We start from the raw sequence: 20,183 nt of genomic DNA, 5'->3' as shown, positions 1-20,183 counted from the left end.
GGCAAAGTTGTAAAGCCGAGACCCCTCGGGCAGCCGCCCAAGATGAGCCCACCTTCCTTGTGGAATGGGCATTTACATATTTTGGCTGTGGCAGGCCTGCCACAGAATGTGCAAGCTGAATTGTACTACACATCCAACTAGCAATCGTCTGATTAGAAGCAAGAGCACCCAGTTTGTTGGGTGCATACAGGATAACAGCAAGTCAGTTTTCCTGACTCCAGCCGTCCTGGAAACTATATTTTCAGGGCCCTGACAACATCTAGCAACTTGGAGTCCTCCAAGTCCCTAGTAGCCGCAGGTACCACAATAAGCTGGTTCGGGTGAAACACTGACACCACCTTAGGGAGAAACTGGGGATGAGTCCGCAGCTCTGCCCTGTCCGAATGGACAATCAGATATGGGCTTTTTTGAGACAAACACCGCCAATTCTGACACTCGCCTGGCCGAGGCCAGGGCCAACAGCATGGTCACTTTCCCTGTGAGATATTTCAAATCCACAGATTTGAGCGGTTTAAACCAATGTGATTTTAGGAATCCCAGAACTACGTTGAGATCCCACAGTGCCACTGGAGGCACAAAAGGGGGTTGTATATGCAGTACTCCCTTGACAAACTCCTGGACTTCAGGAACTGAAGCCAATTCTTTCTGGAAGAAAATCGACAGGGCCGAAATTTGAACCTTAATGGACCCCAATTTGAGGCCCATAGACACTCCTGTTTGCAGGAAATGCAGGAAACGACCGAGTTGAAATTTCTTCATGGGGCCTTCCTGGCCTCACACCACGCAACATATTTTCGCCACATGTGGTGATAATGTTGTGCGGTCACCTCCTTCCTGGCTTTGACCAGGGTAGGAATGACCTCTTCCGGAATGCCTTTTTCCCTTAGGATCCGGCGTTCAACCGCCATGCCGTCAAACGCAGCCGCGGTAAGTCTTGGAACAGACATGGTACTTGCTGAAGCAAGTCCCTTCTTAGCGGCAGAGGCCATGAGTCCTCTGTGAGCATCTCTTGAAGTTCCGGGTACCAAGTCCTTCTTGGCCAATCCGGAGCCACGAGTATAGTTCTTACTCCTCTACGTCTTATAATTCTCAATACCTTGGGTATGAGAAGCAGAGGAGGGAAGACATACACCGACTGGTACACCCACGGTGTTACCAGAACGTCCACAGCTATTGCCTGAGGGTCTTTTGACCTGGCGCAATACTTGTCCAGTTTTTTGTTCAGGCGGGACGCCATCATGTCCACCTTTGGTCTTTTCCAACGGTTCACAATCATGTGGAAGACTTCCCGATGAAGTCCCCACTCTCCCGGGTGGAGGTTGTGCCTGCTGAGGAAGTCTGCTTCCCAGTTGTCCACTCCCGGAATGAACACTGCTGACAGTGCTATCACATGATTTTCCGCCCAGCGAAAAATCCTTGCAGTTTCTGCCATTGCCCTCCTGCTTCTTGTGCCGCCCTGTCTGTTTACGTGGGCGACTGCCGTGATGTTGTCCCACTGGATCAATACCGGCTGACCTTGAAGCAGAGGTCTTGCTAAGCTTAGAGCATTGTAAATTGCCCTTAGCTCCAGTATATTTATGTGGAGAAAAATCTCCAGACTTGATCACACTCCCTGGAAATTTTTTCCCTGTGTGACTGCTCCCCAGCCTCTCAGGCTGGCCTCCGTGGTCACCAGCATCCAATCCTGAATGCCGAATCTGCGGCCCTCTAGAAGATGAGCACTCTGTAACCACCACAGGAGAGACACCCTTGTCCTTGGAGATAGGGTTATCCGCTGATGCATCTGAAAATGCGATCCGGACCATTTGTCCAGCAGATCCCACTGAAAAGTTCTTGCGTGGAATCTGCCGAATGGAATCGCTTCGTAATAAGCCACCATTTTTCCCAGGACTCTTGTGCAATGATGCACTGACACTTTTCCTGGTTTTAGGAGGTTCCTGACTAGCTCGGATAACTCCCTGGCTTTCTCCTCCGGGAGAAACACCTTTTTCTGGACTGTGTCCAGAACCATCCCTAGGAACAGCAGACGTGTTGTCGGAAACGGCTGCGATTTTGGATATTTAGAATCCACCCGTGCTGTCGTAGAACTACTTGAGATAGTGCTACTCCGACTTCCAACTGTTCTCTGGACCTTGCCCTTATCAGGAGATCGTCCAAGTAAGGGATAATTAAGACGCCTTTTCTTTGAAGAAGAATCATCATTTCGGCCATTACTTTGGTAAAGACCCGGGGTGCCGTGGACAATCCAAACGGCAGCGTCTGAAACTGATAGTGACAGTTCCGTACCACGAACCTGAGGTACCCTTGGTGAGAAGGGCAATTTGGGACATGGAGGTAAGCATCCTTGATGTCCAGGGACACCATATAGTCCCCTTCTTCCTGGTTCGCTATCACTGCTCTGAGTGACTCCATCTTGATTTGAACCTTTGTATGTAAGTGTTCAAAGATTTCCCATTTAGAATAGGTCTCACCGAGCCGTCTGGCTTCAGTACCACAATATAGTGTGGAATAATACCCCTTTCCTTGTTGTAGGAGGGGTACTTTGATTATCACCTGCTGGGAATACAGCTTGTGAATTGTTTCCAATACTGCCTCCCTGTCGGAGGAAGACGTTGGTAAAGCAGACATCAGGAGCCTGCGAGGGGGAGACGTCTCGAATTTCCAGTCTGTACCCCTGGGATACTACTTGTAGGATCCAGGGGTCCACTTGCGAGTGAGCCCACTACGCGCTGAAACTCTTGAGACGACCCCCCACCGCACTTGAGTCCGCTTGTACGGCCCCAGCGTCATGCTGAGGACTTGGCAGAAGCTGTGGAGGGCTTCTGTTCCTGGGAATGGGCTGCCTGCTGCAGTCTTCTTCCCTTTCCTCTATCCCTGGGCAGATATGACTGGCCTTTTGCCCGCTTGCCCTTATGGGGACGAAAGGACTGAGGCTGAAAAGACGGTGTCTTTTTCTGCTGAGATGTGATTTGGGGTAAAAAAGGTGGATTTTCCAGCTGTTGCCGAGGCCACCAGGTCCGATGGACTGACCCCAAATAACTCCTCCCCTTTATACGGCAATACTTCCATGTGCCGTTTGGAATCTGCATCACCTGACCACTGTCGTGTCCATAAACATCTTCTGGCAGATATGGACATCGCACTTACTCTTGATGCCAGAGTGCAAATATCCCTCTGTGCATCTCGCATATATAGAAATGCATCCTTTAAATGCTCTATAGTCAATAAAATACTGTCCCTGTCAAGGGTATCAATATTTTCAGTCAGGGAATCCGACCAAGCCACCCCAGCGCTGCACATCCAGGTTGAGGCGATCGCTGGTCGCAGTATAACACCAGTATGTGTGTATATACCTTTTTAGGATATTTTCCAGCCTCTCAGCTGGCTCCTTGAGGGCGGCCCTATCTGGAGACGGTACCGCCACTTGTTTTGATAAGCGTGTGAGCGCCTTATCCACCCTAAAGGGTGTTTCCCAACGCGCCCTAACTTCTGGCGGGAAAGGGTATACCGCCAATAATTTTCTATCGGGGGAAACCCACGCATCATCACACACTTCATTTAATTTATTTGATTCAGGAAAAACTACAGGTAGTTTTTTCACACCCCACATAATACCCTTCTTGTGGTACTTGTAGTATCAGAAATATGTAACACCTCCTTCATTGCCCTTAACATGTAACGTGTGGCCCTAAAGGAAAATACGTTTGTTTTTTCACCGTCGACACTGGAGTCAGTGTCCGTGTCTGTGTCGACCGACTGAGGTAAATGAGCGTTTTACAGCCCCTGACGGTGTCTGAGACGCCTGGACAGGTACTAATTTGTTTGCCGGCCGTCTCATGTCGTCAACCGACCTTGCAGCGTGTTGACATTATCACGTAATTCCTTAAATAAGCCATCCATTCCGGTGTCGACTCCCTAGAGAGTGACATCACCATTTCAGGCAATTGCTCCGCCTCCTCACCAACATCGTCCTCATACATGTCGACACACACGTACCGACACACAGCACACACACAGGGAATGCTCTGATAGAGGACAGGACCCCACTAGCCCTTTGGGGAGACAGAGGGAGAGTTTGCCAGCACACACCAAAAACGCTATAATTATACAGGGACAACCTTTATATAAGTGTTTTTCCCTTATAGCATTTTAATATATATATATATATATATATATATCGCCAAATAAGTGCCCCCCCTCTCTGTTTTAACCCTGTTTCTGTAGTGCAGTGCAGGGGAGAGCCTGGGAGCCTTCCCACCAGCATTTCTGTGAGGGAAAATGGCGCTGTGTGCTGAGGAGAATAGGCCCCGCCCCCTTTTCGGCGGGCTTCTTCTCCCGTTTTTCTGAGACCTGGCAGGGGTTAAATACATCCATATAGCCCCCAGGGGCTATATGTGATGTATTTTTAGCCAGAATAAGGTACTATCATTGCTGCCCAGGGCGCCCCCCCCAGCGCCCTGCACCCTCAGTGACCGCTGCTATGAAGTGTGCTGACAACAATGGCGCACAGCTGCAGTGCTGTGCGCTACCTTATGAAGACTGAAGAGTCTTCTGCCGCCGTTTCTGGACCTTCACTTTTCGGCATCTGCAAGGGGGGTCGGCGGCGCGGCTCCGGGACGAACCCCAGGGTGAGACCTGTGTTCCGACTCCCTCTGGAGCTAATGGTGTCCAGTAGCCTAAGAAGCCAATCCATCCTGCACGCAGGTGAGTTCACTTCTCTCCCCTAAGTCCCTCGTAGCAGTGAGCCTGTTGCCAGCAGGACTCACTGAAAATAAAAAACCTAACAAACTTTTACTCTAAGCAGCTCTTTAGGAGAGCCACCTAGATTGCACCCTTCTCGGCCGGGCACAAAAATCTAACTGGGGCTTGGAGGAGGGTCATGGGGGGAGGAGCCAGTGCACACCACCTGATCCTAAAGCTTTTACTTTTGTGCCCTGTCTCCTGCGGAGCCGCTAATCCCCATGGTCCTGACGGAGTCCCCAGCATCCACTTAGGACGTCAGAGAAAAGAGGGGTAAAACGTAACGGCAGTCATCAACATCAATCAAAAGTTTATACAAAATAATCGTGCATAGGAGACCACAAATAGGTTGAACTCGATGGACAATTGTCTTTTTTCAACCTTAGATACTATGTTACTATGTTACCACTCTGGAAGTCATGTACTGGAGACCGTTATTTCTGCCCAATCCCCCCTTCTACAGTTTAGTGTTCTCCCTCCTGACCCATCTACAATCATCTGTGCAGTAAAGGAGTATTTAGAAGCTGCAGGTCCTACATGCTGAGCGGAAGACAGAACACCCCCTATCGCTGCAGCACATCAAAGCCGCCGCTGACAGCACCCCCCACCCCTACCGCTGGAGGATGGGTAGGGGCCCCAAACAATTTCAGGGAGATTGTGAAAACATCTAAAAGCACAGTCTTGTACTGCTACATCTGGTATGTCATACAATTGTAAAATGTTAATTTACACAAGCCCAAAAGCAGTTCGTAAAAACTACTTGTGGATGAAAATGCACCGATACTTTTCAGGGCTTGCTCATGTGTTGTATTTTAGGTGCTATCAGGGAGATTCCTAGGTCCTCAGGGAGTCGGGTAAATTGTTACTGTTTCAGGGAGTCTCCTGAAATAGTAGCAAGAGAGAATTGGCAAGTGTATATATAAATACTGTAGTACCACCAGCAACTTGTTTATCACTTTGTCTACTGTCTGACAGTGCAAATGCATTCCTCTTAACTGTTCAGATTTCAGTGGGGCATTCCTGATCTGAGTGTTCTGTCCTGCCCAGGGACATGTCATGGTGGGAAACTTGGGTAGTTACTCCTGATTACCATTGCACTGTTTATCAAAACAAAGCTGAACAGGTTTCACATGCACCAGTAGTGGGCAATGAACTTGTGTTGGAGGGGAAGGAAGGAGGCCATTGTATAGTGGTTACAACTGCTATACGTGACCCCTGCAACATGGACATGCCCCCAACTTGCTATAGCCACGCCGCTGTCCCAATACCTGGATGTGAAATGCTGGGATGTACAAGTACCTAAATGTCTTAAACACTGTCTTATGTAATGCAAATTCTAACAGCTAGAAGTGTAACTTACCGTACCAGGCCTTGGATACGGAATCCTACCCTGATAAGGAATTAACTGGTGGTTTGGGCCTTCTTTGTGTGCAAATGGTCCATTGAACACAGTCTGGATGTCAGACATGTGGTAAACGCATACCGCAGACCCTTTGAACACTGAGCTGAAAAAAAAATCAAATACTTCAGTTAACGTGATCTGTAGTAATAGAATTTTATAAGAATAGAATGAAAAATAATCATTACAAAGCATTAATTAATATTACATCAGTGTAAAATATGTTTATATTTTACAATTCCTCATTAGGGAAAATCTTGATTGGTTGCTAGGGGTTACAGCAGCTCTTTGGCATAGTTACTTCTGCTTCAGATTAGATCAATCTCCCCCTATAAAGCTGACATTGAACAGCCCTGTAACACTAAGCCAGCTTTAGAAAACCACTCGCAAAAGAAACTTTCACTGAATACCTCTTTCACTTCGTCTGACGGCTTTCCAAGAAATACTCTTTCAAATGTGCCACAAAGCTCGAGTCTGGACACAGTAGCTTACTTTGCTTTTTCATTGCAATTGTTTCATTCACACGTCAATTCCCTCTAGGATTAGATCCACATGTTTAAAGGTTTATGCAGAAAAACCTGAAATCCTACCTACTGGCAAGTAACCAGTCCTCAATTCTTAACAATTCCGTCTTTTCTCCATTAAAACACTTTCTATTTACATTTGTTAAACTTTGGAGGCCTTGTCTCTTAAATAAACTAAACTTCAGAAGATACTGGAAAGGCACTGCCTATTCTCCAAGCAGACGTTTCTTAGCAAAAATAAAAAATATTATACTCTATATAATCTTTCAGACAGCCCACACACAGCTTGAAATGGCAAGAAGCTGTCCTGTTACTTGTGTACAACTTGATAAGCTTCATGTAAAGCAGATTTAAGTACACTTACACATTCTACAAAGGAAAGAGACTAATTAAAAAACATATTCGTTGCACCATTTTCCATAACATCATTGGCAAGTTGCCATGTGGCCCTATTACCTTCTAATGACTGATGTTAACAGAGCTGGATCTAGGCATAGGCAGTATACTGTACACAAATACCTACAGTAGGGGCATCTGGGCAGGCTGGACATCTACATTTTCATTAGCAATTTTGGGCTGTAACCTTATTGGACTGGCGGTGGCATGGTACAATAAAGTTTTTGTTTGTTCATTTCAGTGCAGTGTGATGCCATGATGTCACTCAGCACCAGTGAGACAGGCAGAGCAGAGGAACTGGGTCGGCGGGCAACCAGAAGACAGCAGCGGGCAGCCAGAATACATCAAAGTAGTAAAGCGTAATTGGCTGGAGAGACACTTGTGTGGGCTGGGGCTGGAGTCTGCAGGAATTCATTCATGTTGTTTGAGACAATAAATATATATATATATATATATATACACACAGTTTGAGTATCCCATATCCACATGCTCCGAAATATGGAATTTTGAGTGAGATAGTGAAATCTTTGTTTTCTGATGGCTCAATGTGCACACACTTTGTTTAATGCACACAGTTGTTAAAAATATTGGCTAAAATGACCTTCAGGCCGTGTGTATAAGGTGTATATGAAACATAAATGCATTCTGTGCTTAGACTTACATCCCATCACCATGATGTCTCATTATGGTATGCAGTTATTCCAAAATACCGAAAAATCCGATATCCAAAATACTTCTGGTCCCAAGAATTTTGGATAAAGGATACTCAACCTGTATATATATATATATACATATATATATATATATATATATATATATATATATATATATATATATATATGTATATATATATATACATATATATATATACATATATATATATATATATATATATATAGTGGCTCTACAGCCCCAGCTCCGGATAGTGCACACGAATTATATATATATAAGCGCTAATAGGCTTGTCTTGTCTGTGGCTTTGAAAAGTCAGTGAGTGCCGCCAACCCCTGTGTGTTTATACTGCGGTTCTACGCTGTGGATGGCACCCGGCAAGCTGCTTCTTCTATTGCAGTGAGTGCCGAATACCCTATATATATAATATATAGAGGTACAAATAGGCGGCATTCTGGAGACTTCATCCAATTTCTTTTATTGAAGGTAAATCATCCTACAATTGTTTCAGGTATTAACCCGTCGTGTTGTGGACACCTCCCTGACGACGGGTTAATACCCAAAACAATTGTAGGATGATTTACCTTCAACAAAAGAAATTGGATGAAGTCTCCAGAGTGCCGCCTATTTGTACCTCTATCTTTGGGCGAATATACCCCAGGAGGGCACCGGAGCAAATATCATTTTTATCACGTGAGTGCCGGGTGTCTACTAAAAGGACTATATATAGGACTATATATAATATATATATATATATATATATATAAAAGGACTATATATATATATACATATAAATATATATATATATATCTATATATATATATATATATATAAAAAAGGACTATATATATCATATGATATACATATATACATATATACATATATATATATATATATATAATTTTTGTGCACTATTTGGAGCTGGGGCTAGAGAGATATAAGGGGGGAGAAGGCTGTGTGGGATAGACAACACAAAACAATGGGGAAGGGGGCAAAGCACTGCAAGGCCACGCCCTTCTGTGAGACTACACCTTTAGTCATGGGTGCATGCACCGCAGCTCCCACATAGTAAAGAAGGGGGAAGGGGATGGAGGCACCCAGTGCCAGATTAAGGTCTACATAGGCCTGGAGCTGAAATTTATAAAGGGCCTATTGTGTGCCGCCACCGGGCGTGTGATCGCCGCACAGAAGTTCTCCCTGTGTGGGCAGGGTGGTGTGGTGGCATACTACATCACTGCACTACAGTACCTCCCCACATTACATATCTTCACTATACTACATCACTGCACTACAGTACCTCCCCACATTACATATCTTCACTATACTACATCACTGCACTACAGTACCTCCCCACATTACATATCTTCACTATACTACATCACTGCACTACAGTACCTCCCCACATTACATATCTTCACTATACTACATCACTGCACTACAGTACCTCCCCACATTACATATCTTCACTATACTACATCACTGCACTACAGTACCTCCCCACATTACATATCTTCACTATACTACATCACTGCACTACAGTACCTCCCCACATTACATATCTTCACTATACTACATCACTGCACTACAGTACCTCCCCACATTACATATCTTCACTATACTACATCACTGCACTACAGTACCTCCCCACATTACATATCTTCACTATACTACATCACTGCACTACAGTACCTCCCCACATTACATATCTTCACTATACTACATCACTGCACTACAGTACCTCCCCACATTACATATCTTCACTATACTACATCTCTGCACTATATCACTCCTACATCTCTGCACAACATGCCTGCACTATATCACTTCACTACTACCTCCTAACACTACACCCCTATACTATATTCCTGAACCACCTCCCTATACTACATCTCATCACTATACTACTACGCTACCTCCCCACACTACATCTCTGCACCATATCACTGCACTACCACCCCACACTACATCACTCTGCTACATCCTCACACTACATCTCTGCACCATCTCACTGCACTACCATCTCACACCACATTGCTACGCTACCATCCCACGCCTCACCTCTGCACCATATCACTGCACTACCAACCCACACTACATCACTACGCTACCTCCTCACACTACATCTCCGCACTACAGTGTATCACTGCACTACTAACCCATACTATACCTCCGACCTATATCACTGCACTTACCACCCTACACTACATCACTACGCTACCACCCCACACTACACCTCAACACTATACTACACTACCTCCCCACACTACATCACTATGCTACCTTCCCACACTACATCTCAGCACTATGGGGTCTATTTACTAAGCCTGGGATGGAGATAAAGTCGACGGAGATAACGTCTCAGCTAATCAGCTCCTAACTGCCATTTCACAGGCTGGGTTTAAAAAATGACATTTAGTAGCTGATTGGCTGGTACTTTATCTCCATCCAAGGCTTAGTAAATAGACCCCTATATCTCAGCACTAACTCTCCACACTACATCACTACACTCTCTCCCTCACACTGCATAATTGCACTACTTCACCACAATACATCACTATACACAACACTCCACTGCCTCCCCACAAAATTTTTATTTTTATCTTTGCTCTGGTCTTTGCGTGCAGAGCAGTTCTGGAGGAGAAGTTTACAGTAACGCAGTCCAGGTAGCATAAGGGGTAAGAAGGGGTGAGCCCCTGAGGATGGGGACGGGAGGGACTACTTTGGGTGTCTGCTTACTCACTACAGTGCATCAGCCCATGGGTGGCTGACTTTTAAGCCCCATACACACTAAACAATATGACCAATGAACGATATTGGTGAATGATTTCCCTTCAGCGTCCAAACATACTTGATAAAAGACATGGGAGGTAATTCCAAGTTGATCGCAGCAGGAAATTTTTTAGCAGTTGGGCAAAACCATGTGCACTGCAGGGGAGGCAGATATAACATGTGCAGAGAGAGTTAGATTTGGGTGGGTTATATTGTTTCTGTGCAGAGTAAATACTGGCTGCTTTATTTTTACACTGCAAATTAGATTGCAGATTGAACACACCCCACCCAAATCTAACTCTCTCTGCACATGTTATATCTGCCTCCCCTGCAGTGCACATGGTTTTGCCCAATTGCTAACAGAATTCCATCTGCAATCAACTCCGAATGACCCCCATTGTGCATACACACTGAATGATTTTTCAAACGATATGAACGATGAACGATATTGCTAGCATCGTCTGGGACACTAATGGTGGCTAATTTAAATAATGGGCTGGCATTACAGAGTGGCTATTATGATGAATAGCGGTCATATCGTCCATCGCTCATCGTTCACCGCGTACACACTGAACGATATACACTTTTACGTGAAAGATATAGGCAAAATTGAGCTGCAAGTTCAGAAGACAGAACCCCTATCTGATGAAGGGCGGGGGCGCGCATCGTTCTTTGGATACACACTGGACTATATAGTGAACGATATCGCTCATAAAGCTCACAATGACTGATATAGTTCACAATATCTTCTAGTGTGTATGGGCCTTTAGGCATGTGCACATGCCTATTCTCAGTTCCCAATCTAATCTATACCAGCCTCCTGGGAACCCCGGGCCACTGATGACTGTCACTCTGTGCCCATGTAAAAGACCGATCAATCAGCCTTTTTGTTGAGCAGCTCCCAAAATTTCCTCAACAATAAAAACAGTGCTCTGTACCTGCTGGATACTGTGTTGGGTACAGTGTGGAATATATTGGGACACACAGTTAAATATTGAGTCAGTTACAGTGTGGGTCACACAGTGTGGGTCAGGTACAGTGCAGGACGGATACAGTGCAGGTTAAAGAGCGGGTCGGATACATTGCAGTAAACAGAGCCGGCGCTTCCATTAGGCAGCTGCCTACTGGCGTCGGCACATGAAGGGCGATTCTGCGTGCACAAAAAAAAAAGAAGTGAGGCACCCGCTCTCTAGTCACCTGCAAGAGCTGTTCCCTTCTCCCCTGCTGCGTCACTCGCCCCCCCTTCCCCATGAACAGGGGTGGCACGTTCACTCAGGGCAGAAGGGGCTTCCCCCAACACTGGCGACCCATCCCCAGCACGTCCTGACTGGCGGCGGCGATGTGGGCTGATTATCCTGTGGATCTGCACGCTGCTGTCTCCCTGCACGGTGCTTGTAGCAGAGGCACTGCGGACATGTTGCCCGAACAAGAGCACCTCTACCTGCTCTACCAAGCCCTGATGCCGGCACCAGGAAACAGACCAAGGCGAGTGAGCGGGAGACGGGAGAGCAGAAGGGGAGAGTGGAGGAGGCAGGCTGTTCCAATAGGAGGATTCCCCTGTGTCCGGCTCCTACCTCTCTCTGTCCTGACAGAGGCCCTCGTTTTAGAGATCCCCAGTTTGCTATCACCGCTGATACGCCTGACACTGGCTCCTAACCCTGTGCGTTAAAACTGTGGAGTGCGGATTGCACCCAGTGACTTTGTGCTGCCCTGTGCAAGGTGTCCATCGACGTCCCGAGTCACTGTGTGACTGTGTGTCCCATAATTATAGGTACCGCCAGCCTAACCCTCTCCTCCACTTCTACAGCCTTTCTCCAACCTCCCCCCATTGCCTACCCTAACCTCCCCTCCCACAGCCTAACCCTAACCCTTCCCTCCCCGCAGCCCAACCCTAACCTCCCCTCCCCGCAGCCTAACCCTAACCTCCCCTCCCGCAGCCTATCCCTAACCCTTCCCTCCCCGCAGCCTAACCCTAACCCTTCCCTCCCCGCAGCCAAACCCTAACCTCCCCTCCCCGCAGCCTAACCCTAACCTCCCCTCCCTGCAGCCTAACCCTAACCTCCCCTCCCCGCAACCTAACCCTAACGTCCCCTCCCTGCAGCCTAACCCTAACCTCCCCTCCCTGCAGCCTAACCCTAACCTCCCCTCCCCGCAGCCTAACCCTAACCTCCCCTCCCTGCAGCCTAACCCTAACCTCCCCTCCCTGCAACCTAACCCTAACGTCCCCTCCCTGCAGCCTAACCCTAACCTCCCCTCCCTGCAGCCTAACCCTAACCTCCCCTCCCCTCCCCACAACCTAACCCTAACCTCCCCTCCCCGCAACCTAACCCTCCCTCCCTGCAGCCTAACCCTAACCTCCCCTCCCCGCAACCTAACCCTAACGTCCCCTCCCTGCAGCCTAACTCTAACCTCCCCAAGTGCTTGTCCCTAACCTCTTTCCCTGCAGCCTAACCCTAACCTCCCCTCCCATAGCCTAAATGGCCCAGTCCAGCATTAGGTAGAGGAAGAAGATCACCACGCAGAAAGCACTGCCGAGCACCGTGATCTGCCGGCTCAGCTTCATGAACCTTGTCAGCACCAGCACAGCTCTGCTGACACCGCAGCCCGGGTCACACTGACAAGCTCTCCCCGAACGTGCACATAGTAACACCTGTAAAGCGGCGCAGTGTGCGATGGTAAGCAGGTAGGGGAGGCTGTAGGTCTCAGGCGGCGATTGGATGAGATCTCTACTAGCAGTGACAGACACCTGCACATTTTTAAAAACAGGGTCACAAAATGCCTGTAGTGCATATTTTGAGATTACTGAATCTCTCACATCACATGCTTGCCTTCCTTTCTAATCTCTTACATAGAGTATTTATCTTTATTTACTTACTTCTTTTCTTACATACCTTAATCACTTACTTTACGGTCTGTCTGTCTGTCTGTACATTACTCTTCTTTACCTGTACTCATGTCTTACCTACATTCCTTCTTTATTCTCCCTCCCTTGCTACTTCTCTCTCCTTACCTTTTCCTGCCTCAGTATTGCATGTGACAACAAGACAGCACAGCAGCAGTGTTGGCCCCGCCCCTTTCACGATGTCTTGAAGTGGGCGGGGCTTGCAGTACGAGGAGGAAGTGCTGCATAGCCCTAAGCCCAGCCACTGGGAGAACGGAGAACCAGCACGGGTTGCAGCATCAGTGGTACAGGCTGTGCTGGGTGCTGTTACCAAACGCTGCCTGATCGGAGCTAAGCTAAGCTCCGATCGCGGCAGCAATCCAGTGAAGAGGTGAGTGCAGGCCACTGTGGGGACAAAGCAATGCAGACAGTGTTTCTTTCCTGTAAACACTGGCTGCTTTGCAGGGAAGCCTGTGGGCCTATTTTCAATGGGGGGCCTGGAGCTGCAGCTCCATCCGCCCCATTGTTAATCCGGCCCTGGAGGCACCAGACAAAACCTTGCCTAGTACACCTAACTGGTTAGCGTCGGCTCTGAATGTTAATATACAGCTTCCATATGGGTTTTAAGTGGAGTACTTAGAGGATGTACATAAATTAATTTTGTTGTCTAATAATTCATCTAAACTACAGCATTAAAGAAAGCATTTATCTGCCATGCAATTAAACTGTACATTCCAGTAAGAGGTTGATTTGAATGACATTTTCCTATTTTCTTCCCACTTATCTTTTTATAATAAATTCTAGTATCAACAGACTTCTGTTCAAACTGCCAAGTAATTCTGAATGTCGGCTACTTCTGGAATGTATGAAGATTGGCCCAGATTTCTGGGCCTGAAACATCTTAATTATAGTGGACAAATGATACGTGGCTTTTTAAACAGTGCGAGCCACCCGCTGTTGAAGACATAGATATATACTGCAATGTGCTGAGTGTTTTTGGCAATGGTAACCTTTTCCTTCTAGAAGTAAAATATTCTCTTGGGATCATCATCAAAAAAACAAAATGTCAGATTCGGTATGTTTATATGGAAATAAGACTCTCCCATAGTTAGACAAAAGTGTTGATAACAAAAAGCCAATGGGCCTAATTCAGACCTGACCGTTGCTGTGCGTTTTCGCACAGCAGCCAATCAGGTCTGAACTGCGCATGCGCCGGCGCACTGATTGACAGGCAGAGGCGGTCGCTGGGTGGGAGGGGCTGGGCCAGCTGCGTTTGGCCACCGTTTTAGGGGCGCGGTCCAGGAAAAGCAGTCGACTCGGACAGCGACGAGTAGCACCCTGCCAGGGCGCAGCAGCAGCGCTGGTGAGGAGCTACTCTTCAAGTACAAAAGCATCGCCGCTGTGCGATGCTTATGTACTTGTGCGGCGGGGTAGGGCCTGACATGCGGGGTGGACTAGCTCTGTGCTGGGCGTCCCCCCACATGTCAGGGAAGCTGATCATAGATGTGCTAAATTTAGCACATCTACGATCAGGTCTGAACTAGACCCAGTATCTTTATATGTGCTGAAATGCTTGGCTTATATACAGTCATAAAATTAACTAGTTGTACTATTAACATCATTTCATATTAAAATCAGTTTACCGTTTACATGAAAGGTAACAAATCTTCCAGACAGCATTACCTTTAATTGTATTTAAATATTTATGAAATTATAGTTATAGAGAATAATATAAATTAACTTCCTTCTTAGTCCTAATAAGTTAAGATGCTTCATAACTGACAGTGGGCGACACCCCCCTGGGTATAATGATGTAGCATGCTTTCTAATGATCTATTTCAGGAGATGTTTTCACTGGATGGTACAGCACACTTTTTAGCAGAACCCTGAAGAGGTGAAGCTGCAGGCAACTTTGGGGGGTGGGATAATGCCATTAGGTCCAACCCCTTGTAACAAAAAAATGCATCAATTCACGGGCACACCAGGAAGGGGTGGGACTTACTGATATGTTTTTGCATCATTTAGACCCGTCCCCCCAATACGCGATTCTCAGTTATCTCCCAATCCTGCCCACTTCACTAGGACATAGGTGGGATACTGGAGATCCGGCCACTCTTCCATGGAAGTGGGGGACTACTATAACAATTTTGAGTCTCCCACAACGTAAGGGAGAGTAGGCAAGTACTGTATGTGGTACAGTATCACATATTTTCTGTATGTAAAAATATAACATATGATATCTTTATTTCCTACAATAAATATACAGGTTGTATCTCCCAGATGTGAGAATCCTTTATCCAAAATGTTCTGAATTCCCAAATTAATTTTTTGAGTGTAACTGAAACAGTGACACCTTTACTTTCTGACGGTACTACGTAAACAAACATTGTTTCATGTAAAAAATGATTACAAATATTGTATATAATTGCATTCAGGCTATGTGTATATGGTGTATATGATACTTCTTGAAGCTTGAAGGCGGGACATCTGAAATTAGGGGGCGTGGCCTCATGGACAGGGGGCATGGCATCGCAGGAAGTGCTGTGATCGCGAGTCATGCCCCCATTTTCGTCACTATGTGGGCATGAACAGCGCTCTGTGAGCTGCTGGCCATGCCCCCTGTCCCTCTCTGGTGGTTATTAGACGATGTGCACATTGTCTATTTACCACTGCAGAGCAGCGTGAGAGAGGGTCTCCCAACTGACCCCACCACGGGACACTGCAACCCACGGGTGGGACAGTCCGTGAAAAACGGGACTGTCCCGTGAAAATCAGGACAGTTTGGAAGTATGCATTTTAATTTAAAATATTTAAAAATAGGATTTTAATTACCTATTGATAAATCCTTTTCTCGTAGTCCGTAGAGGATACTGGGGTCCACATTAGTACCATGGGGTATAGACGGGTCCACTAGGAGCCTTGGGCACTTTAAGAAATCAAGTGTGCACTGGCTCCTCCCTCTATGCCCCTCCTACCAGACTCAGACTAGAAACTGTGCCCGAGGACATATCCTAAGGAAGGATGTAACAGAACAGTGGTGAGATTCGAACCAGCACACCCAAACAAAAAGGAAAGCCATGCTAACCCAACAGAACAGGCACAGCAACAGCTGAACCAACAACACTAATTAACTAAGTAACAGTGCAGGAAAAACGAAGCACTGGGCAGGCGCCCAGTATCCTCTACGGAATACGAGAAAAGGATTTAACGGTAGATAATTAAAATCCTATTTCTCTTACATCCTAGAGGATACTGGGGTCCACATTAGTACCATGGGGATTTACCAAAGCTCCCAAACTGGGTGGGAGAGTGCGGAGGTTCCTGCAGAACTGATTGACCAAACTGAAGGTCCTCAGAGGCCAAAGTAAAGTATCGAACTTGTAGAACTTAGCAAACGTGTTCGAACCCGACCAAGTAGCTGCACGGCAGAGTTGCAAAGCGAGACACCCCGGGCAGCCGCCCAGGAAGAACCCACTGACCTAGTAGAGTAGGCCTGTACTTTAGGAACCGGCAATCCTGCCGAAGAATAAGCATGCTCGATAGCAAGTCTGATCCAGCATGCAAAAGACTGCTTTGAAGCAGGACATCCAATTTTCTTGTGATCATAGAGAACAAACAGCGAGTCAGATTTTCTGTGACGAGCTGTTCGCTTCACGTAGATCTTCAAAGCCCTCACAACCTCCAAGGACTTTGAGGTAGCAGACGTGTCAGAAAACACCGGAACCACAAATAATTGGTTGATGTGAAATGCAGATACCACCTTAGGACGAAATTGCTAACTAGTTCTGAGTTCAGCTCTATCTTCATGAAAAATCAAACAGGTGCTTTTGTGAGACAACGCCCCTAGTTCGGACACACGCCTTGCAGAAGCTAAGGCCAATATTGTAATGGTCTTCCACGTAAGAAACTTTATGTCAACCTCCTGTAAAGGCTCAAACCATTCCGATTGTAGGAACTGCAACACCACGTTCAGATCCCGAGGTGCCGTGGGAGGCACAAAGGCAGGTTGGATGTGCAGAACCCCCTTCAAGAATGTCTGAACCACAGGGAGGGAAGCCAATTGTTTCTGGAAGAAAATGGATAAGGACGAAATCTGGACCTTTATGGAGCCCAAATGTAGGCCCACATCCACACCCAACTGCAAAAAAAGGAGAAAACGTCCCAGTTGAAATTCCACCGGAGGAAGTTTTCACACCACGAGACATATTTTTCCAAATATGGTGGTAATGTTTAGACGTTACCCCTTTCCTGGCTTGGATCAGTGTTGGAATCACCTTGTTCGGAATGCCTTTTCGTGCTAAAATCTGACGCTTAACTTCCATGCCGTCAAACGTAGCCGTGGTAAGTTTTGATAGATGAACGGCCCCTGTTGTAGAAGAGCCTCTCGAAGAGGTAGAGGCCACAGGTCCTCTAGAAGCATCTCCAGTAGATCAGCGTATCAGGCCCTTCTTGGCCAATCCGGAGCAATGAGAATTGCTTGAACCTTTTCCATTTTTATTCTTTTGAGAATTCTTGGGATCAGTGGAAGAGGTGGAAACACGTAAATCATTTGGTAGACCCATGGAGTCACCAGAGCGTCCACTGCCACTGCTTGTGGGACCCTCGACCTGGAACAATACTGCTTGAGCTTCTTGTTGAGGCGAGAGGCCATCATATCTATTTGTGGAATTCCCCACCGACGTGTTAAGGACTCTTAAACCTGTGGGTGAAGGCTCCATTCTCCCGGGTGGAGGTCGTGTCTGCTGAGGAAGTCTACTTCCCAGTTGTCTACACCCGGAATGAAGATTTCCGACAGCGCCACCACGTGTCTTTCTGCCCAGAAGAGAATTCTTGTTACCCTGACATTGCTGCTCTGTTCTTCGTTCCGCCCTGTTGGTTTATGTACATTACTGCTGTTACATTGTGCGACTGAACATGAATGGCGTGATCTTATAGAAGATGCGTTGCCTGTAGAAGGGCGTTGTATATGGCCCTTAGCTCTAGAACGTTGATTGGAAGAATGGTTTCCTGACTTGACAATTTTCCTTGGAACTGTTCCCTCTCGGTGACTGCACCCCAACCTCTGAGGCTTGCGTCTGTGGTTAACAGAACCCAATTTTGAATCCCGAAACTTCGACCCTCGGTCAAGTGAGAAGTCTGAAGCCACCACAAAAGAAAAATCCTGGCTTTTGGTGACAGACGCATCCTCTGGTGCATGTGTAGATGCAATCCGGACCATTTGTCCAGCAGATCCAGGTGAAAACCTTCTGTACTGCAGAGCCTCGTAAGAGGCGACCATCTTCCCCAGAAGGTGAATGCATAGATGCACCAATATCCGGGCTGGTTTCAGGACATCCCGCACCATTGACTGGATTACCAATGCCTTTTCCAACGGAAGGAATACCTTCTGTTCCTCCTTATCCAGTATTATCCCCAGAAATGGAAGCCTTCGTGTTGGTTCCAGGTGAGATTTTGGTAGGTTCAAAATCCATCCATGATCCTGAAGTAGTTTTGTTGAGAGGGTGGAAGGCGCTTTTATCAGTAGGTCATCCAGGTACGGTATTATGTTCACTCCCTGCTTGCAGAGGAGAAACATCATCTCTGCAATTACCTTGGTGAATACCCTCGGTGCTGTGGAGAGGCCAAATGGCAGGGCCTGAAACTGGTAGTGACAGTCCTGTAGTGCAAACCTTAGATAAGCCTGATGAGGCGGCCAAATCATAATATGAAGGTACGCATTCTTGATGTCCAGAGACACCAGGAATTCCCCCTCCTCCAGACCTTAGATCACCACTTTCAGAGACTCCATCTTGAATTTGAACACCCTTAAGTACGGATTCAGTGATTTGAGGTTGAGAATGGGCCTTACCGAACCGTCCGGTTTTGATACCACAAACAGGTTGGGGTAATAACCCTTGTTTTGTAGTTGACATGGAACTGGTACAATGACCTGAGTCAGTACCAGTTTTCGAATTGCTACCTGTAAAGACGAACTTGCTTCTGGAGAAGCTGGTAAGCCTGATTTGAAGAATCTGTGAGGTGGGAGTTCCTGAAACTCCAGTCTGTATCCCTGGGTGATAAGGTCTGTGACTCAGGGATCCTGGTAAGATGTCACCCAAACGTGACTGAAATAACATAATCAAGCTCCCACCTGCCTGTCTTACAGGCAGTGCGGACCACCGTTATGCTGAAGGCTTTGAGGAAGCAGAACCGGAGGTCTGTTCCTGAGAACCTGCAGCTGCTGGTTTCCTGGTTTTACCTCTTTTACCTTTGAAGGCTGTAGAAGGACCCTTGGATTTGCCTTTGAATTTTGCCTTCTGAAAGGACTGCAGAGTTGGAGCAGAACAGGTTTTCCAAGCTGGGTGTGTTGCGGAAGGATGGTCCGTAGACTTACCCGCCGTAGCCTTGGAAATCAACTTATCCAGTTCATCCCCAAACAGGACCTCCCCTGTGAAAGGTAGATTTTCAACTCCTTTCCTGGAGTCCGCATCCGTAGTCCACTGGCGTAGCCACAATACCCTATGTGCTGGCACTGCCATGGCAGTGGTGCGTGTTGAGCAAACCAATTTCCTTTAAAGCCTCTACCATAAAGTTAGCAGAATCTTGGATATGCTGTAGGAGTAAAACTATCTCCCCCCTGGGCAAGGTATCCAAACTGTCAATTAGGTTACCTGACCATTTTTCAATAGCTCTAGTGATCCATGTGCAAGCAATAGTGGGTCTCTGGGCCACCCCCACAGACATATATAGCGATTTGAGAGTGTTCTCAATTTTGCGGTCAGCTGTGTCCTTTAAGGATGCAGCTCCAGGCACAGGTAAGACA

The 20,183-nt window shown here is 46.8% G+C and overlaps 1 protein-coding gene across 1 annotated transcript in view; it reads right to left on the bottom strand.

Annotated features, from left to right (window-relative positions):
• The window catches only part of SEMA3C (semaphorin 3C), a 265,500-nt gene that overhangs the window by 55,380 nt on the left and 189,937 nt on the right, over positions 1-20,183 (bottom strand). Inside the window, exon 11 of the mRNA XM_063926949.1 lies at positions 6,101-6,245. Coding sequence (XP_063783019.1) covers positions 6,101-6,245 — 145 coding nt within the window. The remainder of the gene's footprint in view (positions 1-6,100; positions 6,246-20,183) is intronic.

This window comes from Pseudophryne corroboree, chromosome 6, assembly GCF_028390025.1.
Source record: "Pseudophryne corroboree isolate aPseCor3 chromosome 6, aPseCor3.hap2, whole genome shotgun sequence".
Classification (NCBI taxonomy): domain Eukaryota; kingdom Metazoa; phylum Chordata; class Amphibia; order Anura; family Myobatrachidae; genus Pseudophryne; species Pseudophryne corroboree.
The sequence above is the reverse complement of the archived record's forward strand: the minus strand, read 5'-3'. Positions and strand labels throughout refer to the sequence as shown.